At 41.1% G+C, this 16,593-nt stretch overlaps 3 protein-coding genes across 3 annotated transcripts; all 3 read left to right on the top strand.

The window, feature by feature from the left end:
• The first annotated feature begins 3 nt into the window (after positions 1 to 3).
• ATATG18A (Transducin/WD40 repeat-like superfamily protein) lies at positions 4 to 5,762 on the top strand. The gene is made up of 4 exons (XM_086589563.1): positions 4 to 916; positions 4,584 to 4,791; positions 5,030 to 5,156; positions 5,508 to 5,762. Exons 1-4 carry the CDS (start codon positions 128 to 130, stop codon positions 5,596 to 5,598), a joined length of 1,215 nt encoding a protein of 404 aa, XP_086445689.1. The 5' UTR covers positions 4 to 127; the 3' UTR covers positions 5,599 to 5,762.
• Positions 5,763 to 7,826: 2,064 nt separating this feature from the next.
• On the top strand, positions 7,827 to 9,703 carry LOC147517241 (glutathione S-transferase F13-like). Its single transcript, XM_086589564.1, has 3 exons — positions 7,827 to 8,250; positions 8,350 to 8,398; positions 9,052 to 9,703. The coding sequence occupies exons 1-3, from the start codon at positions 8,104 to 8,106 to the stop codon at positions 9,504 to 9,506; spliced, it is 651 nt and encodes a 216-aa protein (XP_086445690.1). The 5' UTR covers positions 7,827 to 8,103; the 3' UTR covers positions 9,507 to 9,703.
• Positions 9,704 to 15,833: 6,130 nt separating this feature from the next.
• Positions 15,834 to 16,361, top strand: LOC147517240 (uncharacterized). The gene has a single exon (XM_086593532.1). It carries the CDS (start codon positions 15,834 to 15,836, stop codon positions 16,359 to 16,361), a length of 528 nt encoding a protein of 175 aa, XP_086449658.1.
• The last annotated feature ends 232 nt before the right edge of the window (positions 16,362 to 16,593 follow it).

Raw genomic sequence — 16,593 nt, 5'->3', positions numbered from 1 at the left:
GGACCCAGATTTGGTCCAAAGCAAGGAATAAAAGTTACAAAAAGACTAAAATACCCACAGACCATACAAAAGACTTGTTCTCGGTTTCCTTCAATTCTCCGTTCAAAATTACGTCCCTACCCATCCCATGGCAACTCTCTCTGCTCCTTCTTCCTCCCCATGGCCCAACCCTGAACTTCCAGATGAACAAGAAACCATATTTTCCTTCGCTTCTTCCTCTTCACAAGACCCAGAAGTAGTATCCTCTAATAATAATAATATTCAGACCACCCCGACTGAAACCCCAACATTACTACACATATCCTATAACCAAGATTACGGCTGTTTCGCAGCTGGAACGGATCAAGGATTCCGTATATATAACTGCGACCCGTTTCGCGAAATATTCCGGAGAGTTTTCGATAAAGGAGGTGGGATTGGAGTTGTCGAAATGTTATTCCGTTGTAATATATTAGCATTAGTTGGTGGTGGGACTGACCCACAATACTCACCTAATAAAGTTATGATATGGGATGATCATCAAAACCGATGTATTGGGGAATTGTCATTTCGGTCTGAAGTTAGAGCTGTGAGATTACGTCGTGATAGAATTATTGTTGTTTTGGAACAGAAGATATTTGTTTATAATTTTGCCGATTTGAAATTACTACATCAGATTGAAACGTTTGCCAATCCGAAAGGGTTGTGTGCTGTTTCTCAAGTTTCCACTTCTTTTGTGTTGGTTTGTCCTGGCTTGCAGAAGGGGCAAGTTAGAGTTGAGCATTATGCGTCCAAGAGGACTAAGTTTATATTGGCGCATGATTCCAGAGTTGCCTGTTTTGCACTTTCCATGGATGGGAAGTTGCTTGCCACGGCTAGTACTAAGGGGACTTTGGTTAGGATTTATAATACTGTGGATGGGACTTTACTGCAAGAGGTATGTGAAATTTCTGTAGCTATAGTTATTTGATATAATGGAATGTTATTCTTTTGAGTTTTGACTAATTATGCAATGCCAAGTAGATTATTTTGATATGCTTTGTGATGATTGGATTGTTGCATATTGGAAGATTGTTTAAGTAGTTGTGTAGCCATACATATGCTGTTAAAGTTTGCTAGATTGTGCTCTTAGACTAGTTCACTTTTACAAGGGAAGAAGTACTATTGCTTTTTATGAGCAGGGGTGAACCACCCTAACTTTCCCACAAAAACAAAAGTAGTAGTAATTGTCGTATACTATATATCCTCCCCAAAAAAAAATTGAAAAAAAAAAAATACTACTAACAATTAGTGGTAGCAGCCTCCCATGCCGGAAAAATTCTGGATCCGCCCCTGTTTATGAGAATTGAGGACCAACAATATGATGATAGGCAATAGGCCCAATGTGCACTGTGCAAGACCGTTGCTAGGTGAAACTTATGCTAAAACTTTATTATTATGTCTAACAGTGTAAGAGTATATTATTGAAGTAAACCAACTGCATGAGCAAATTGATTTAGCTCAGGGACAGAGAGCCAATATGCATAAATATAGTGCTCAAAGTTGGATGCAAGATGAATTCTTAAGCCAGTATTTCTTTAGTGTGCATATGTAATAGCTATATTCCCTCAAGGATTCAGTTCTTAATATAGAATAATAGAGGTAGGACTTTTTTTCAAGTGCTAGTGGAAAGGGTTGAGCATTATAGTTAGTTGAGTTGGAGCATTAATTAGCAAACTGATTATTTCTTTGTGGAGTGTGTTAGCTCAACAAGTATTAAAGATAACACACCCCAAGGCAAAGCCATGTTTATTACTACAACTAATCAAACCATTCCACCAGGTCCCTTTGTCATAACGCAATAAGGGGCACCGTATATGATTGCGACTTTTACAGAAATATAACTTATGCCAATTATCATCCCTTTTCAAAAAAAATCATACTAGGACAAGGAAAACATGTCAGAATGGGAGTACACATCAAACAAAGATTAGATTTTATATATTGGAAGCCCTCAACAACCTATAGTAACTGTGGACTGTTTTTTCACTGTGAAGAAGAGAGGTCACCCAATTAGTTTTAGCTAATGCGAAGTAGTGAAGGCTGCAAGGCGAACTTGAGGCGCAAGGCTGCCTATCACCCAAGGTGCAGCTTAGGTGGCGATGCGTAGGTTTGAGTGAAGAAAGATATAACAGATATAGAATACCCAAGTGCTGATGGAAACATACATTTTCATTTTCATTTGTCACCAAGACGTAATATTTTATGTTGCCATGAGCTTATTGCTTGCTCTTTGTTAGTGAAGGTGTGAAACCTAAGAACTGCTGTGACTTCCTTTTGTGTTATGCTGAGTGGTGTGTGTTTTTTTTTTTTAATTTTATTTAACTCCAATAACTCCAATATGTATTTTTTACTTAAACTATCAATTATATGTGGTGTATGTGTTTTATCTAGAGGGAGCAGAAAATCTTATTGTAGAGAATCACCTATTAATTCCGACTAGTCTTGGATCAACTGGCAAACAGTTTCCTATTAAACTGCCCAACATTCTTGTGTGGTCGTGTGGATACCTTTTGAGAAAACCTCACACAGTGCATGAGGGCCAAGCCTTGGGTGTCTTGCTGGGGACAGTATTGACGTGGCATTATGGGTGAATTATTAGCAAGAATCATAGATAGAAATCCAGTGAAGGTGGAGGCAATGTCTATTGAAGGGAAAGGACAGTCTTTTACTATTTTAAGCGTACATTGTGTAATATTAAGAGTTTAGTTTGGAGGAATTGGGTGTTTGTAGATCCAGTGATGAAAGGTATTAGGTATTTGGATATTTTGTCCAATTGGAAAAGTGTTATAGCAATACAATACTGGATTGTGTGAGGGGTTGTAGTGCGACTAGCTGACTCCTCTATTACGCTATTCATAATCAACCTTATTGTCTTACCGCTCAAAAGAAAAAGGTGGAGGCAGTGTCCAAATGTCAACCTCATAGCTTTCTTACCTTCTTTTGTTCTGCTTTCACATACTATGTGACATTCTTCAGGATGTCAATCTTCAATTGCATGAAGCACCATCCCCTACTCCAACCTGCATGGTTGTAGCTTGTAGGTAGGGTACTCATGGATCTCAAGTAAGATGTACCCATTCTATATCAGACATTAGCGCTGACTACCTGAACACTTACGGGGCAGAGACATTGTAACAATGATAGCAATAGAATAGAACATCTTAGAGAAGGTCACAGGGGAAGTGGCTGACGGTTTGTTGGGCAGTTTCTCTATATCGAAAATATATTTGAAGGACATTGAAAGACTATATCGAAAATATATTCGAAGGACATTGAAAGACGTTTGCAAGGCCATTTATTTGTCAGAAGAGATGTTTTGTCCCATCATATTGCTATCTGCTCGATTGCACTTTTATCTTGGGACTTCCATTTGAGTGTGAATTGGATTTTGTTTGAAGAGTAGCCCTTATGATAGAGATCATTGGGGTGGTCATTTCTAGTTCCTGAGACCTGTGGTTCTGGAAGAAGCTTAGGTAAAATGACATAAAAATAGAAGTAAAACTTAATCTGAAGAGTGAAGCAAGAACTTGTGTGGTGACCTCAAACATCAATTTGAACATGTGCATGGACATATCAAATTGATCAAATGAGCAAGAAGATAGAAATTCCATTTGTTGAGAGAATGAGAAGTAATAAATTGTTCCTTGGGCTGAATTTGAGCAAAAGTTGTGTAATGAAGTTGCAATAGTAGGTGGTTGATATATTTTGGTTCTTTTTGTATTGTGTACAAGTTTCATGGTAAAACAAGAAAGTTTAAGACGAAAGATTTTAGTTAATCCCTACTCCTAATTGGATTGTATTCGAAAAACTTGAAGGTGGGTAAATTGTAGCTTGAAAAGACTCGTAAGAAAGGGAATATTGGTTTGTAACTAGAGATTTGGGGGTGATAAGGCGCCTGCTATATACTTTAACACGGGTGCTAGCATGTCATTGCGTGGAATGGATCTACAAGTGGCTGCTTAGTGTACCTTGCAATGGACAAAGTCGCTGCACGTTTGGACTACAAAGTCTTGTTTGTAGCAATAGTACTGGCAGTATGGCATCAGTTAAGAGTTTCATAACAAAAAAGCCAAACAAAACCAGACTGTGATTGTAAATCCATTTTTGCAGTGGAAGATGACTAAAAAGTCTTGTTTCTAGTTTGTGTGCATGTCGGTTCTGTGCCTGAGGATGCTACCATGTGGAAGCATGGATGGTGTTGGAGGGTTTGTAAAGTTGGAGTGAAGCCGTGCCATGTGGCAGTGCATTTTTTCGTCGAATTGTCAGTGTCCTTGATCCATATAAGAGTTTGGTTCTCTTAGAACTCTAATCAAATTGGAATTTGGAATCATGTCCTTGAGGGCGCCCTAGTAGTTGCTTTTATTTCTGTCACTGGTACTCTTTTTGTTTACTGTTTTACCTATCCAACCGGTTATGTTCACTTGGTATGACCACTGGGTTAAGAACAAGTCATTCAGTCCCCTCCCCCCCACCCCCCAACACCCTCACCCACAAAGAAACACAGACACATCCACACCTTGGTCTATTGGATATGTTTATGAGTAATTGGATTGTTAATGTAGGTCCGAAGAGGTGCTGATAGGGCAGAGATATACAGCCTAGCTTTCTCTCCAAGTGCTCAGTGGCTAGCTGTGTCAAGTGACAAGGGCACAGTTCATGTCTTCAGCCTCAAGGTCAATTCTGGATCTCCTGAGAATGAAAAGTCGCGCCATGCATCTGAAATGATTCCTGCAACTCCATCATCCAATTCATCTCTTTCTTTCATTAAAGGTAATGTTTTCAGCTCAAGAAACCTTTACATGTGTGATGTGTACTCTTAGGCTTCTCGACACACATGAATCCTTGTTCAGAAAAGGCTATGTTGTATAGTCAAGTGTGTAATCATTTGTAAACCCATGCTCTATTGTACATTATTTTCTTTTGAAAAGAACAGAAAAATGAAGATCAAAGAGATATTCTTACAGATTCAAATATTAATTTTTTTTTTAATTTTCTTTCCCATTTGCAGGAGTGCTGCCAAAATACTTCAGTTCGGAATGGTCAGTTGCCCAGTTTCGCTTGCATGAAGGTTCTCAATACATAGTGGCGTTTGGTCATCAGAAGAATACAGTTGTGATTCTCGGAATGGATGGAAGGTAAGCATATCATTGTTCACCCCTGGTAGTATGAAAGAAAATTCTTCTGCCTGCAGCTTGCAAGGAAGCAAGGCTGTGTTGGTTCACGGAGTACTGATTTTATGCAAAGTAACATATTACACCTGCTCCCTTGAGCAAGCAAATTGTAAAAGAGGGAAAGCACTTTTCTCTCCCGTAAGTAGCTCTTCCAAGGAGCCAAACATGGCCCAAATGTTTCTGGTTACGGATATTTATTTTCAGTACTATGAAGCCTAAAGTTTTTAAGAGTTGTACACGAGTGTATGGAGCTCAATGTTTTCTGATTGATTTTAGCATAAATCTGTCATTAATTTGATTGGATTGGTTCTGCAGTTTCTACAGGTGTCAGTTCGATCCTATGACGGGTGGAGAGATGACTCAGCTGGAATTCTACAACTTTCTATACCCAAAAGAAACTTTCTAGATGAATTTGGTATATATTATGTTTCAGTATATAACTGTTCTAAGTTATTGTTATTTTGAATTTGGAACTAAATAAGCTGTAAATATGTTTGGAAACTGTGGTTCGAGTTATAGAACCTGTGTATATTATGCAAATGATAGTATACTAATCATACTTGAGGTACTTGTATAGTTGTATCTTCTTAGTTATCGAGAAAGGTACAACTCGATATTCTCTCAGGCCTTCATAGTTCAGGAGGCTTGATGCCTTTTGTCATGTTGTCATGAGTTCCTCCCTCTACCAATCATACTCTTAGGGAGGGTATGTAATGTTCATATACGTGCAAAAAAAAAAGAAAAAAGAAAAGAAAAGGAAAAAAATACTGAATTGTCAGTCAAAACTAGCGCTCTGTGAAAAAGTATACAGACACCCAAGTTGGATCCCCAATTGAGAAAATCATACCCTCACATCGTGAATATGAGCTATAAAACCAGAAAATTGCTTCAGTTTGATGTTGCTAATGGATGGTGTAAGATGAGGATTGCTGTAAGTGCGGGAAGTTGGGAGTTTCAGTTTTCTTGATAACTCTCTAAGTGGAGTGCTTTGTCTATGAAGGAATCTGTTTTTCAACACACATTATGAAAGTAGCTGTTACTGGGTATTTAACAGAACCACCAACCAGTATGCCAGTAGCCATCTAAAACAAAAACTGAATTCCACTTAAAGGATTGACAATATATCAGACCAGGATATTCATGCTGAAAAATGGAAAATTGGTGGGTATACCACAGTTATTGCAATTTCTGACATGTGATACATATTTTCTGATATATCCGCGGAGTTGGCCATTCCGTAGGGGTTGCTACAAGCTGACTCATGTAAACGGCATCTTAATCCTAGCTCTACAGCACTTGGATGTTTTTTTTTATAAATTGTTTAGAGGTTAGGCCAACCTCAACCTGCATTAATATCAAAATCTGTTGTACACCACTCCATTAGCATCTTCTGCTAGTATTACAGCTAAGTTTTGAACAAAAAGTCCAATGTTATATTATATTATGTTCTCTCATCTCACAAAACTTGGCCATGAAGTCAGCAGCTCTGTTTGTCTCCCTTAAGATATGGCAGATCTCAATCTTCTCAAAGCTTTGGATGCGGGCTCTGATAGTCTCTACAACATTTAGGCACAGTGCCATTAAGTCAGTAGTATACTAGTATGTAGTTGTCTCTATTGGTGATGGTGCATGGAATTGTGGATACGAAACTTTGCTGTGAGTTTGGTATAAATATCTACAGTACTGCCAGACCTGGTGAAAATTGCTCTCTTAAAATAAACGAGAAGACATGGAAGAAAAGTATCATGCGTTCAAATCTTTACTGCAACCGATAGACATCTTACTGAAAAGGGAGGGAGGGAAGGGATATACAGGTATCAGGGCAATGGCACTGTGCGTCTGTGGTTAATTGCTCATAGTCATTAAGGAGTACAACTAACAGAATGTTGTAATGGCCATGCACAATTGAGCGCATTGGCCGTCTCATTACTCTCATATATATACTGACGGAGGGTTTTTTACATTCTTTTTTGGTGTGGTAAGTGGTAACTATGACGTGTTTTGGTTATATCACTTTTCATTTGAGACTTCGATTTCTGATTAACAAATTATTACTTACTAGAGATTTGAAGAACCTGTAGATGCAGTGTGAACTGTCCCATTGCTCACTGACCTCTCCTTTATCCCTTGTTTATGAATTTTATTAGTTCTTTGTCGATCAAATCAGTTATGCTTTTGTCTGGATTGATGAGGAGTCCCGTCAATGATGCTCTAACATGCTTGTTCTAAGTGCCTTGATTAAGACTTAAAACGAAAACTCAGCCATTGATTATGTGAATCCTGCATAATCTAGCATCTAACCCGTATATGCCTTCCAACACGCTTGATTTAACATTAAAATATAGCAAAACGTGTCAATCTAGCTTAAATCATTGAAAAATATATTTAAGCACGTTTAGAATTATTCTAATGGCACACTAGCTGGTAGCTTCCATATAATTTCGACTTTAGCCTTGGTGACTTGGGAGAGTAACCTTGATTTATGTATATGTATTTCGTATAGTACGTATTGCAAAACATCTGGATTTCGAACTTACTGTCACTCTATCACAAGTCAAATTTGCAGGGTAAATATATGAGAGTGCGGAGCAGATCTCATCTTGGGAACTCAATTATATAGAAAAGCATGTACACTGGGGACAACGAGACATTAGGTAGAGAAATTAACAATTAAAATTTGGTTTGTGAAGTCAAGTGGAGTACATGATGAAAACGTCACATGGTTAACTCTCATCTCCACATGGTCATCCATCTATGATGTGAGGTGGCACAAAATTCATATTGACTATTGAGCTAACTCATCTATAAATACAGAACATCTTACACTCTACACTTCTACATCCGATCCATTTCTTCCAACATCCTCAATTTTCTCTTTGTTGTCTCATCTTCAATTCAATTCTCTCTTACCATGACTCTGAAGGTATATGGTATAGGTTTTTCTACGTGCACAGCACGTGTACTGACATGTTTGAACGAGAAGGAAGTTGAGTATGAGCTTGTTCCTGTTAATCTGGGCGTGGGTGAACATAAGAAACCAGCTTTCCTCGCCAAGCAAGTATGAACTAGCTAGATCATAATATAACCATATTTATTCATTACATACGTACTGGCATCTTAGAAAAATGAATTTATGTTTTCTTTTTCCCTTTGACAGCCCTTTGGTCAGATACCAGTGTTGGAAGACGAGGATCTCACCCTCTTCGGTAAGTTTGGCCCCATCTCTTGCTTAATATGCTTGCATCGTATACCAAGCTTTTTCCGATGATCCATAAGGATGTTTATATTTAATTTCCTTATTAAACTAGTACGTTAATATATCTATGTATCTTGGTAAACGAATGTGTTCAGTGTTCTCATAGCAGCTTATTATTACAACACATACTGAAAATGCAAAAAAATAAAAAAGAAGAATCATGTTGCGGAAAGTAATTTTTTTTTCTCCTTATGGTTGTGCACTTAGGAGTGATTGGTACATATATAGCGTGTTTCAAACCCACTGGCCACTATAGTATCGCAGTTCTCATTTGCTTTAAAAGACTGTTATGAGGACTTCCCACTACAAAACCAAATCATGATGTGAGAATTCCATTACACTTTGCAATTCGGGGGGTCTTGGTAATAATTGCCACAGAATTTAATAATATTAGTAACAGTAGTAATAGTGCCCATAGTATGCGATCATGTCATGACCACCACCATGGCGCACCTATTGCGTACGCCTTGCCGATAAGTATGATTTTCCAATAAGAAATTTCCAGACTTAAATAATGCTATTAGGTTAGCTATTACCTATAATAAAATATCCACAAATGATGTTTACTTTTTTCTTATTGTGATCTGCATTTTTAACTACCAGAATCTCGTGCCATCACTGCGTACGTAAGTCACAAATACAAAGACAACGGAGTTGACCTCGTCCGATTTGGGAACATCAAGGAAGCTGGATTAGTGAGTGTATGGATAGAAGTTGAATCACAACAATACAACCCAGCCATCACTCCAATAGTTTCTCAACTCTATATCATTCCTATGCGTGGTGGGTCAACTGATCACGCAGCTGTCGAAGCTGCAGCAGAGAAATTCGGAAAAGTTCTCGACGTGTATGAAGCTAGGCTCACTACCAGCAAATATTTAGCTGGGGATTTCTACAGCTTAGCTGATCTTACTCACTTGCCCTACACTTATTACCTAATGAAGAGTGAATGGGCTTCTTTGATCAATTCTAGGCCCCATGTTAAGGCCTGGTGGGAGGATATATCATCAAGGCCTGCTTTTACAAAAGTTGCTGAGAACATGACTTTGGCTGGTTGATTTGATTGGATTAAAGTTTTAATCGAGTGAATGTTGTCTTCATCTTTTGTTGGTCACGCCGTGAACGTTGTTTTCACATTCTGTATTACGAATAATAATAATTAATGGCGTGGGTGAGTTAAGTACGCTTTAATATTTCAATGGCAAGTGTTAGTATAATCTGTACTACTTATAATAGGCTTGGGTGAGTTAACCAATTGAGTTGTCTCTCTGACACATGTGCCATCTAAGCCCGGTAAAACAAAGAAATCAGTTCTAAAAGTTCCTTTTTTTTTCCCTCTCTGGGACAAAACTGTTTGTTCAGTTCTGTCTACGTGATTTTTGTCTGTTTTTTCATTGTTTGCTTTTTGTTGAGCTCTACCACAAAAAATTCAATAAAAAAAAAAAAAAAGTTAAGCGAATGTAATTCAAAACACGTGCTAATTGCTAGTCATCATAACTACTCGCTCCTAAAATTTGATTGACACATGTCAAAATCCTGATATTTTCAAAGACCAACGGCCAAGCCTAAAACCTGGCTTGATTGGTATTGTGGTACTACATGTCATCATCTTCTTCCTCTTCCCATCATCTTTCTCATGTTTAGCCACCGCCATCTCCACCACCTTTGTCGTCGCCACCAAAACAAAACCACTACTTTTGCTTCCACAAAACTAATAACCCATTAAAAGGGTAAAGTTAGACAATGGAAGAAATAACAATTAAGCATGAAGCTCTAAGCTTGGTGTTTGAACAATTATCTAGATTTAGAAATTGGGGTTAAGGGATTCAATTGAGAAGTCAGAAAAATACCCATTACAAATGCCACTTCTACAATAGGTACTTTACCTATTTGATTATTTGAAATCAAAACGTGTACATCGTTGGTTCACTTGGTTGTTTACTGGGTGTCAAAAGGGGAGAAGTCACAATGCTACTGAGAATTATTCCAAGAGCCTAAGGCCGATATGTCACTTATTAGAAACTGTAAACTGATCTAGTGATCTCATATCTCTATGATTGATTGTTGCTCTAGGAATAGTTTTTTCGGTAATATACATCATGTATAAGCCTAATTCATGACCATCAAGATGACATGTCTTTTGGACCGAGGCAGCATAATGTAGGAGGGAGAAAGAGCACAGGATCTAGTCTGCGAAATACAGAAGGGCCGCAGAATCCGGAAGGGCATAGGGGTCAACAGAGCGTCAGTGACCCAAAAGGAGGCAGAATAGTGAAAGAGGGAGCGGGAGCACGGTAGCAAGGCCAAGATACCTAAAGAGACAGTTGGACAAGTAGCAATTGTGGGACGAGATAAGAGATCATGGGATAGGAGAGCGGTTGGAGAAAAGGGAGCGGTTGGAAGATATATAAAGAGGAGGTGAGGAAAAAATAAAGAGGAGGAGAAGGAGAGAAAAACAGGAGTAATCTTCAAGGTTGTAATATTAGATAATACATTTGGCGCTGTCTGTGGGGACAGAGAGGCCTACGATCAAGTGGTAATAATAATAATAAAAGTTATAGGATGACAACAATAGCTAAGAAAGTAAGAGGGAGACCCAAAAAGGTGAGGGTGGAGGGCGTTGGAGAAGAAACCGTGAGTGTAGAGATGGATGAGGAAATCCAAGATGCAGCGGGGGAAGCAACCAGACTGTTGCAGGAGGAGATAGTGAAGCTGAGAAATGAGAATGATAGTTTGAGAAGAGAAAGAGAAACCACACAAGTAGAGGAGGATATAAGAGAGCCGGAGAATAGTGAGGTGGAAGGCCAGCATGAAGCAGCACTGCATAGGCCAAGAGGCGATCTGGGGGAAGGCATCACATTGGAGGTGGTTCAAGCGATGATTGAAAAGGACAGAGAAGCAAATTGTGTGGCGGAAAGGGAGAGTCAAGAGGTGGCGAAGAAAGTGGTGGCATGGCTTAATTAGAATCCTCTTGCAGATGCAGTCTGGAACTCCGAGGTACCCAAGAGGTTCGTGTAACTAAGATTCGAGAGATACAACAGGAAGGGTGATCCTGCGGACCACTTGTACCATTTCAGGCAGCAGATGCCGCAGTGGCAAGAGAACAAATATGATGGACTCCGTTGCATGATGTTTCTCGCCAGCCTAAAAGGGGGAGCTTCAGACTGGTATTATCGGTTGGCGTCGCGAAGTATAAATAAGTTCGAGGAGTTGGAACAGGCATTCGTAGACCATTTTATTCATTAGAAAAGGAGGGTAGTGGATATCGCGGATCTCTTTAACGTCAAACAAAAATCCACTGAAACGCTTAGGGAATTTTTATGTAGATTCAAGGAGGAGACGTTGAGGGTGGAAAGTCTAGATGAACACACCGCAGTCATAGCTTTCCAACATGGGTTGAAGCTGGGAACTAGAGTCCACGAATTTGTATCCAAAATCGAAGTCACTTCGTTACGTGTGTTATATCCGAAAGTCGAGAAGTACATACATTATGAGGACATGTTACAGAGAAATCCCAAGGAACCCAAGAAGGCAGAGAAATCAGTACGGAGTGTAGGACAAGATGACCGAAAGGACAGAGGTAAGGCTGCGACAAGAGAGGGGGGATCCTACAGGGAAGAGGCCCACAAATCAGAGAGAGGCAGAGACCAAGTTAGGAGGGATATCCGAGAAAGAAAACCATATCGCGACATAGAGTCCACACCGTTGAATAAACCGTTGGAAGAAATCTTGTCGCTAATTAAAGGGCTGTAGTATTACGAAGGTCCGCGAAGCATGCCTAGGGAATTAGAGGGGAAGCCGTTCTGCGCATATCACTAGATCAGAAATCACACAACCAATAAGTGTTTCGTGTTGCAGTGGCTGGTTGAGAGAATGAATTGTTAAGGGAATTTGTCAAGGAGGTACACCTAGTTGAAAGAGCACCGGCTGTGGCCAGGATCCTGGGTACAATCAATGTCATCTTTAGTGGAGAAACATTGGGGAGGAATGCTCACAGGGACAAAGTAAGAAGGACCGCCAACTTACAGCAGATAAATGAGGTTTCAAGTGTTCCGTGACCAGTTCCAGGGGCCGCCATGGGAGACGAGTGGATAGAGTTCACCCCAAAGGATCTAGAAGCAGTAATCTCGCCTCACGAAGATGCATTGGTTATTACAGTAGCAGTGAGTAATTACATGGTGAAGAGGGTATTGATAGATTGTGGGAGTTTAGTAGATTTGTTGTTTAAGGGCGCGATGGAGGAAATGTGCATCGAAAAGAGGTAGATGAAGCCCCCTCAGATTAATTTGTTTGGATTCAACGGCAACATGACCGAGCCCATAAGGGAGTTGGTGCTACCCGTGACTGCGGGACCAGTGACTGTATTCACTCATTTCATAATAATAGATGCCGCCTCACAGTACAATGCAATCTTGAGAAGAAGATGGATTCATGAGATGAAGGCGATTCCATCCACGTACTATCAGGTGATCCGCTTTCCAACTAATGGGGGAACGTACGAGATAAGAGGAGACCAGGTTGGGACTCAAAACATTCACCAGGTGGTGGTTAGAGAATTGGTCTGCGCACCAGAGAAGGGAACGCAAGGGGAGGGCGAGCCCTTGGCATAGCAATTACAGTCTGCGATCTCAAACGAGGAGTTGCCTGTAGGGGGAAAGACAATGGATGAGATTGAGTTTGTGAACGTAGGTAAGGAGGAAGAAGAGAAATTGGTGTCTGTTGGGGCTGAGCTACCAGAGGGTTGGAAGGCAAAGTTGGTTGCCTTGTTAACAGAGAACAGTGATGTTTTTGCATGGTCAATTGAGGATCTGGTAGGACTAGATCTAGAGTTTGCATGTCACAGGCTGCACATGCGAGAGGGTGCAAAACCCGTCAGGCAAAAGATGAGAGGGGTAAGGCTGTAGTATGCGCAAGGAATAAGAGAGGATGTACAGAGGTTGAAAGCGGCCGGAATAATCCGCGAATGCAAGTTTACAGAATGGCTCTCAAACATAGTCGCGGTTCCTAAGAAAAATGGGAAAGTGAGAATGTGCGTCGATTTCACAGATGTCAACCAGCAGTGCCTGAAGGATTGTTACCCAATGCCGCGGATAGACGAGTTGGTAGACCGAATGGCCGAGTTTAAGTTTTTCTCTTTCATGGACGCCTCGATGGGGTATAATCAAGTGGTAATGTGCGGTCTAGACCAGGAAAAGACTGCGTTTATAGTAGAAGGAGGAGTGTACTATTATACCCGAATGCCTTTTGGACTGAAGAATGCATGGGTAACTTTTCAGAGAATAGGGGAGAAGATGTTTGAGTGCAAAATCAGAAGGGGTATGGAAATCTACATAGATGATATGGTAGAAAAGAGTATGACCGAAGAGGAACATCTGGAGGGATTGAGGGAAACCTTTGCGATACTACGAAAACATAAGCTAATGTTGAACCTTGAGAAGTGCACATTTGGGGTGACATCTGGAAAGTTTTTAGGCTATATCGTTACATACTGCGGAATCAAAGCAAACTCGGACCAGATCAGGGCGTTGTTGGAAATGCAGTCACCACAGAATGTGAAGGAGGTTCAAAGGTTAGAGGGGAGAATCGTGGCTCTCAATAGGTTCATTTCCAAGTCCTCGGACAAGTGTAGACCGTTATATCTACTCTTAAGGAAGACAACTTACTTCTAGTGGACCGATGCATGCGAACGAGCTTTCCAAAAATTGAAGGTTTATTTAGGAAAGGCTCCTATCCTGTTGTGATCGGGGCAAGGGGAAAAGTTGTATCTATACTTGGGGGTGTCAGAATACGCAATCAGCTCGGTGTTGATAAGGGTGGTGGACAAGGCAGAGAAGCTGGTGTACTTCTAGAGTAAAACCATGTTAGATGCAGAAACTAGATACAGTAGGATCGAGAAATTTGCATTGGCCTTGGTGTTCTCAGCGTTGAAATTGAAGCCTTACTTCGATGCTCACTCTGTTGTCGTGGTGACCAACTTGCCACTCAAACAGGCCTTGAAGGCTGACAAATCCGAGATAATATTGAAATGGGCAGAGGTGCTGAGTGCTAATGACATTGAGTACCAGATCAGGACAGCAGAAAAGGCACAAGCTATGGTAGAGTTCTTAGCAGAATTCCCCGTCGAGGACCACACTTGAGGGGAAGAGATGATCATGGAACGGGAGGGAGACATCAGCCATGACCTTTTAGACCCTTGGGATATGAGGAATGGATGGAGGGTTTTCGCAGATGGGTCCGCTACTGATACCGGGAACGGAATTGGAGTGGTATTGGTTACGCCAGAGAATAATCGTCTAGAATCGTCTATGAAGTTGGGTTTCGCGGCTTCTAACAACGAATCAGAGTACGAAGCGGTGATAGCTGGGCTGGAGTTGGCCGCCGATCTGGGTGTGAGAGAACTAACAGTCTACTCTGATTCCAACTTAGTGATTTGTTAAATGAATGGAGAATTTGCTACCCGATGCCCCAGGATGGCGAAGTACCTGGAGGTATTGTAAAGAAAGGCTAGCAAGTTTGGTAAGATCCGATTCGCTCATCTAGGCCACGGCGAAAATAGGCATGCTAACGCAATAGCATATGTTGCCGCGGTACTTCCTGGGTCCGAAGGCAGATAAATTGAGGTCAGGGTGCTGAGCAAGCCAAGTACATCCGAGAATGAGGAGGTTTGGGCGACCATGGAGGAAGAGCCAGGATGGATAGAACCCATAAAGAATTTCTTGTCAGGGATAGAGATCGAGGACAAACGAGAGAGAAGGAGAATGTAACAGGTATCCCAAAGATACACTTTGCTGGATGGGGACCTGTACAGACGAAACAACAGCAGACCATTGTTGAGATGTTTGGCGCAAGAGATCTTGGGGGAGATTCATGAGGAGGACTGTGGGAGCCATTCGGCAAGAAGAACGATTGCACATTGTTTGTTATCACAGGGGTATTTCTGGCCACACATGAAGAGAGACGCAACCGAGAATGCCAAGAGGTGTGAGAAGTGCCAAAGATTTGAGCTGCTGATACATGCTCCAGCTGAGCCTTTGCATAAGGTGTTTAGTGCTTGGCCATTCACCATGTGGGCGCTCGATATTGTAGGACTGCTACCTATGGCAAGTGGTAAACGACGGTATATGCTTGCCGCGACTGATTATTTTACCAAATGGGTAGAGGGAGTGGCGTTCCAACAGATTAAGGAGGAACAAGTCAAGAAATTCCTGTGGGAGAATATAATATGCAGATTTGGGCTGCCGCATACCATAATCGCTGATAATGAGACTTAGTTTACAGGGGGGAAGGTGTGAGATTTCCTCCAAGCGTTCAAAGTAAAACAAGGATTCACTGCTCCTTACAACCCCGAGGGGGATGGGTAGGCAGAATCCTCCAACAAAACAATCATGGATAATCTGAAGAAAAAATTGGAGGATAAAAATGGTTCTTGGGTAGACGAGTTAAACCAGGTGCTGTGGGCATACCGAACCATGCCGCGAACATCTACTCGCGAGTCGCCATTTTCCATGGCGCATGGGGTAGAGGCGGTGATTCTAGTAGAGATGGTGGTGGCCACAACTAGAACAAGAGTGGTGGAGGAAGGAGTCAATGAGACCATATTGGCCGCGGAGTTGAATCTTACGGAGGAAAGGAGAGACATAGCACGCATTAGACTGGAGGAATACCATAGGAGATTGCAAAGACAGTATGATAAGAGAGTAAAGCCGCGGCAGTTTCAGGTTGGGTATCGAGTTCTAAGGCGCGTAACCCCGACAACTAGAAAGGAGATAGACGGAAAACTAGGGCCTAACTGGGAGGGGCCCTACATCGTGGTAGAAAAGGGAAGTGCAAGAACCTATCGGCTACAGACGCCACAGGGAAAAGACATTGCAAGGCCCTGGAACATCAGAATGTTGAAGAGGTTCCATGAGTGACACCTTGTACAGTGTTTAAATCAAAGCAAAGTCAGTGGCTTCTAGAAATGTAGTGACATTTTATGATGATGTTTGTGTTACATATGATATCAATGAATAGAGTGCAACTTTGTCCAAATGTCGTATTACATTATTGGCTGCAAATGCGCAGAGAAATTGACTAAGGGCGATGAGGTCCAAAGCCAACTTGGGGGCAAATTGAGCTGCCCCAACTAGCCTCACACCGGCAAAG

The sequence above is a fragment of the Coptis chinensis genome, chromosome 2, assembly GCF_015680905.1.
Source record: "Coptis chinensis isolate HL-2020 chromosome 2, ASM1568090v1, whole genome shotgun sequence".
NCBI classification, from domain to species: domain Eukaryota; kingdom Viridiplantae; phylum Streptophyta; class Magnoliopsida; order Ranunculales; family Ranunculaceae; genus Coptis; species Coptis chinensis.
The sequence above is the reverse complement of the archived record's forward strand: the minus strand, read 5'-3'. Positions and strand labels throughout refer to the sequence as shown.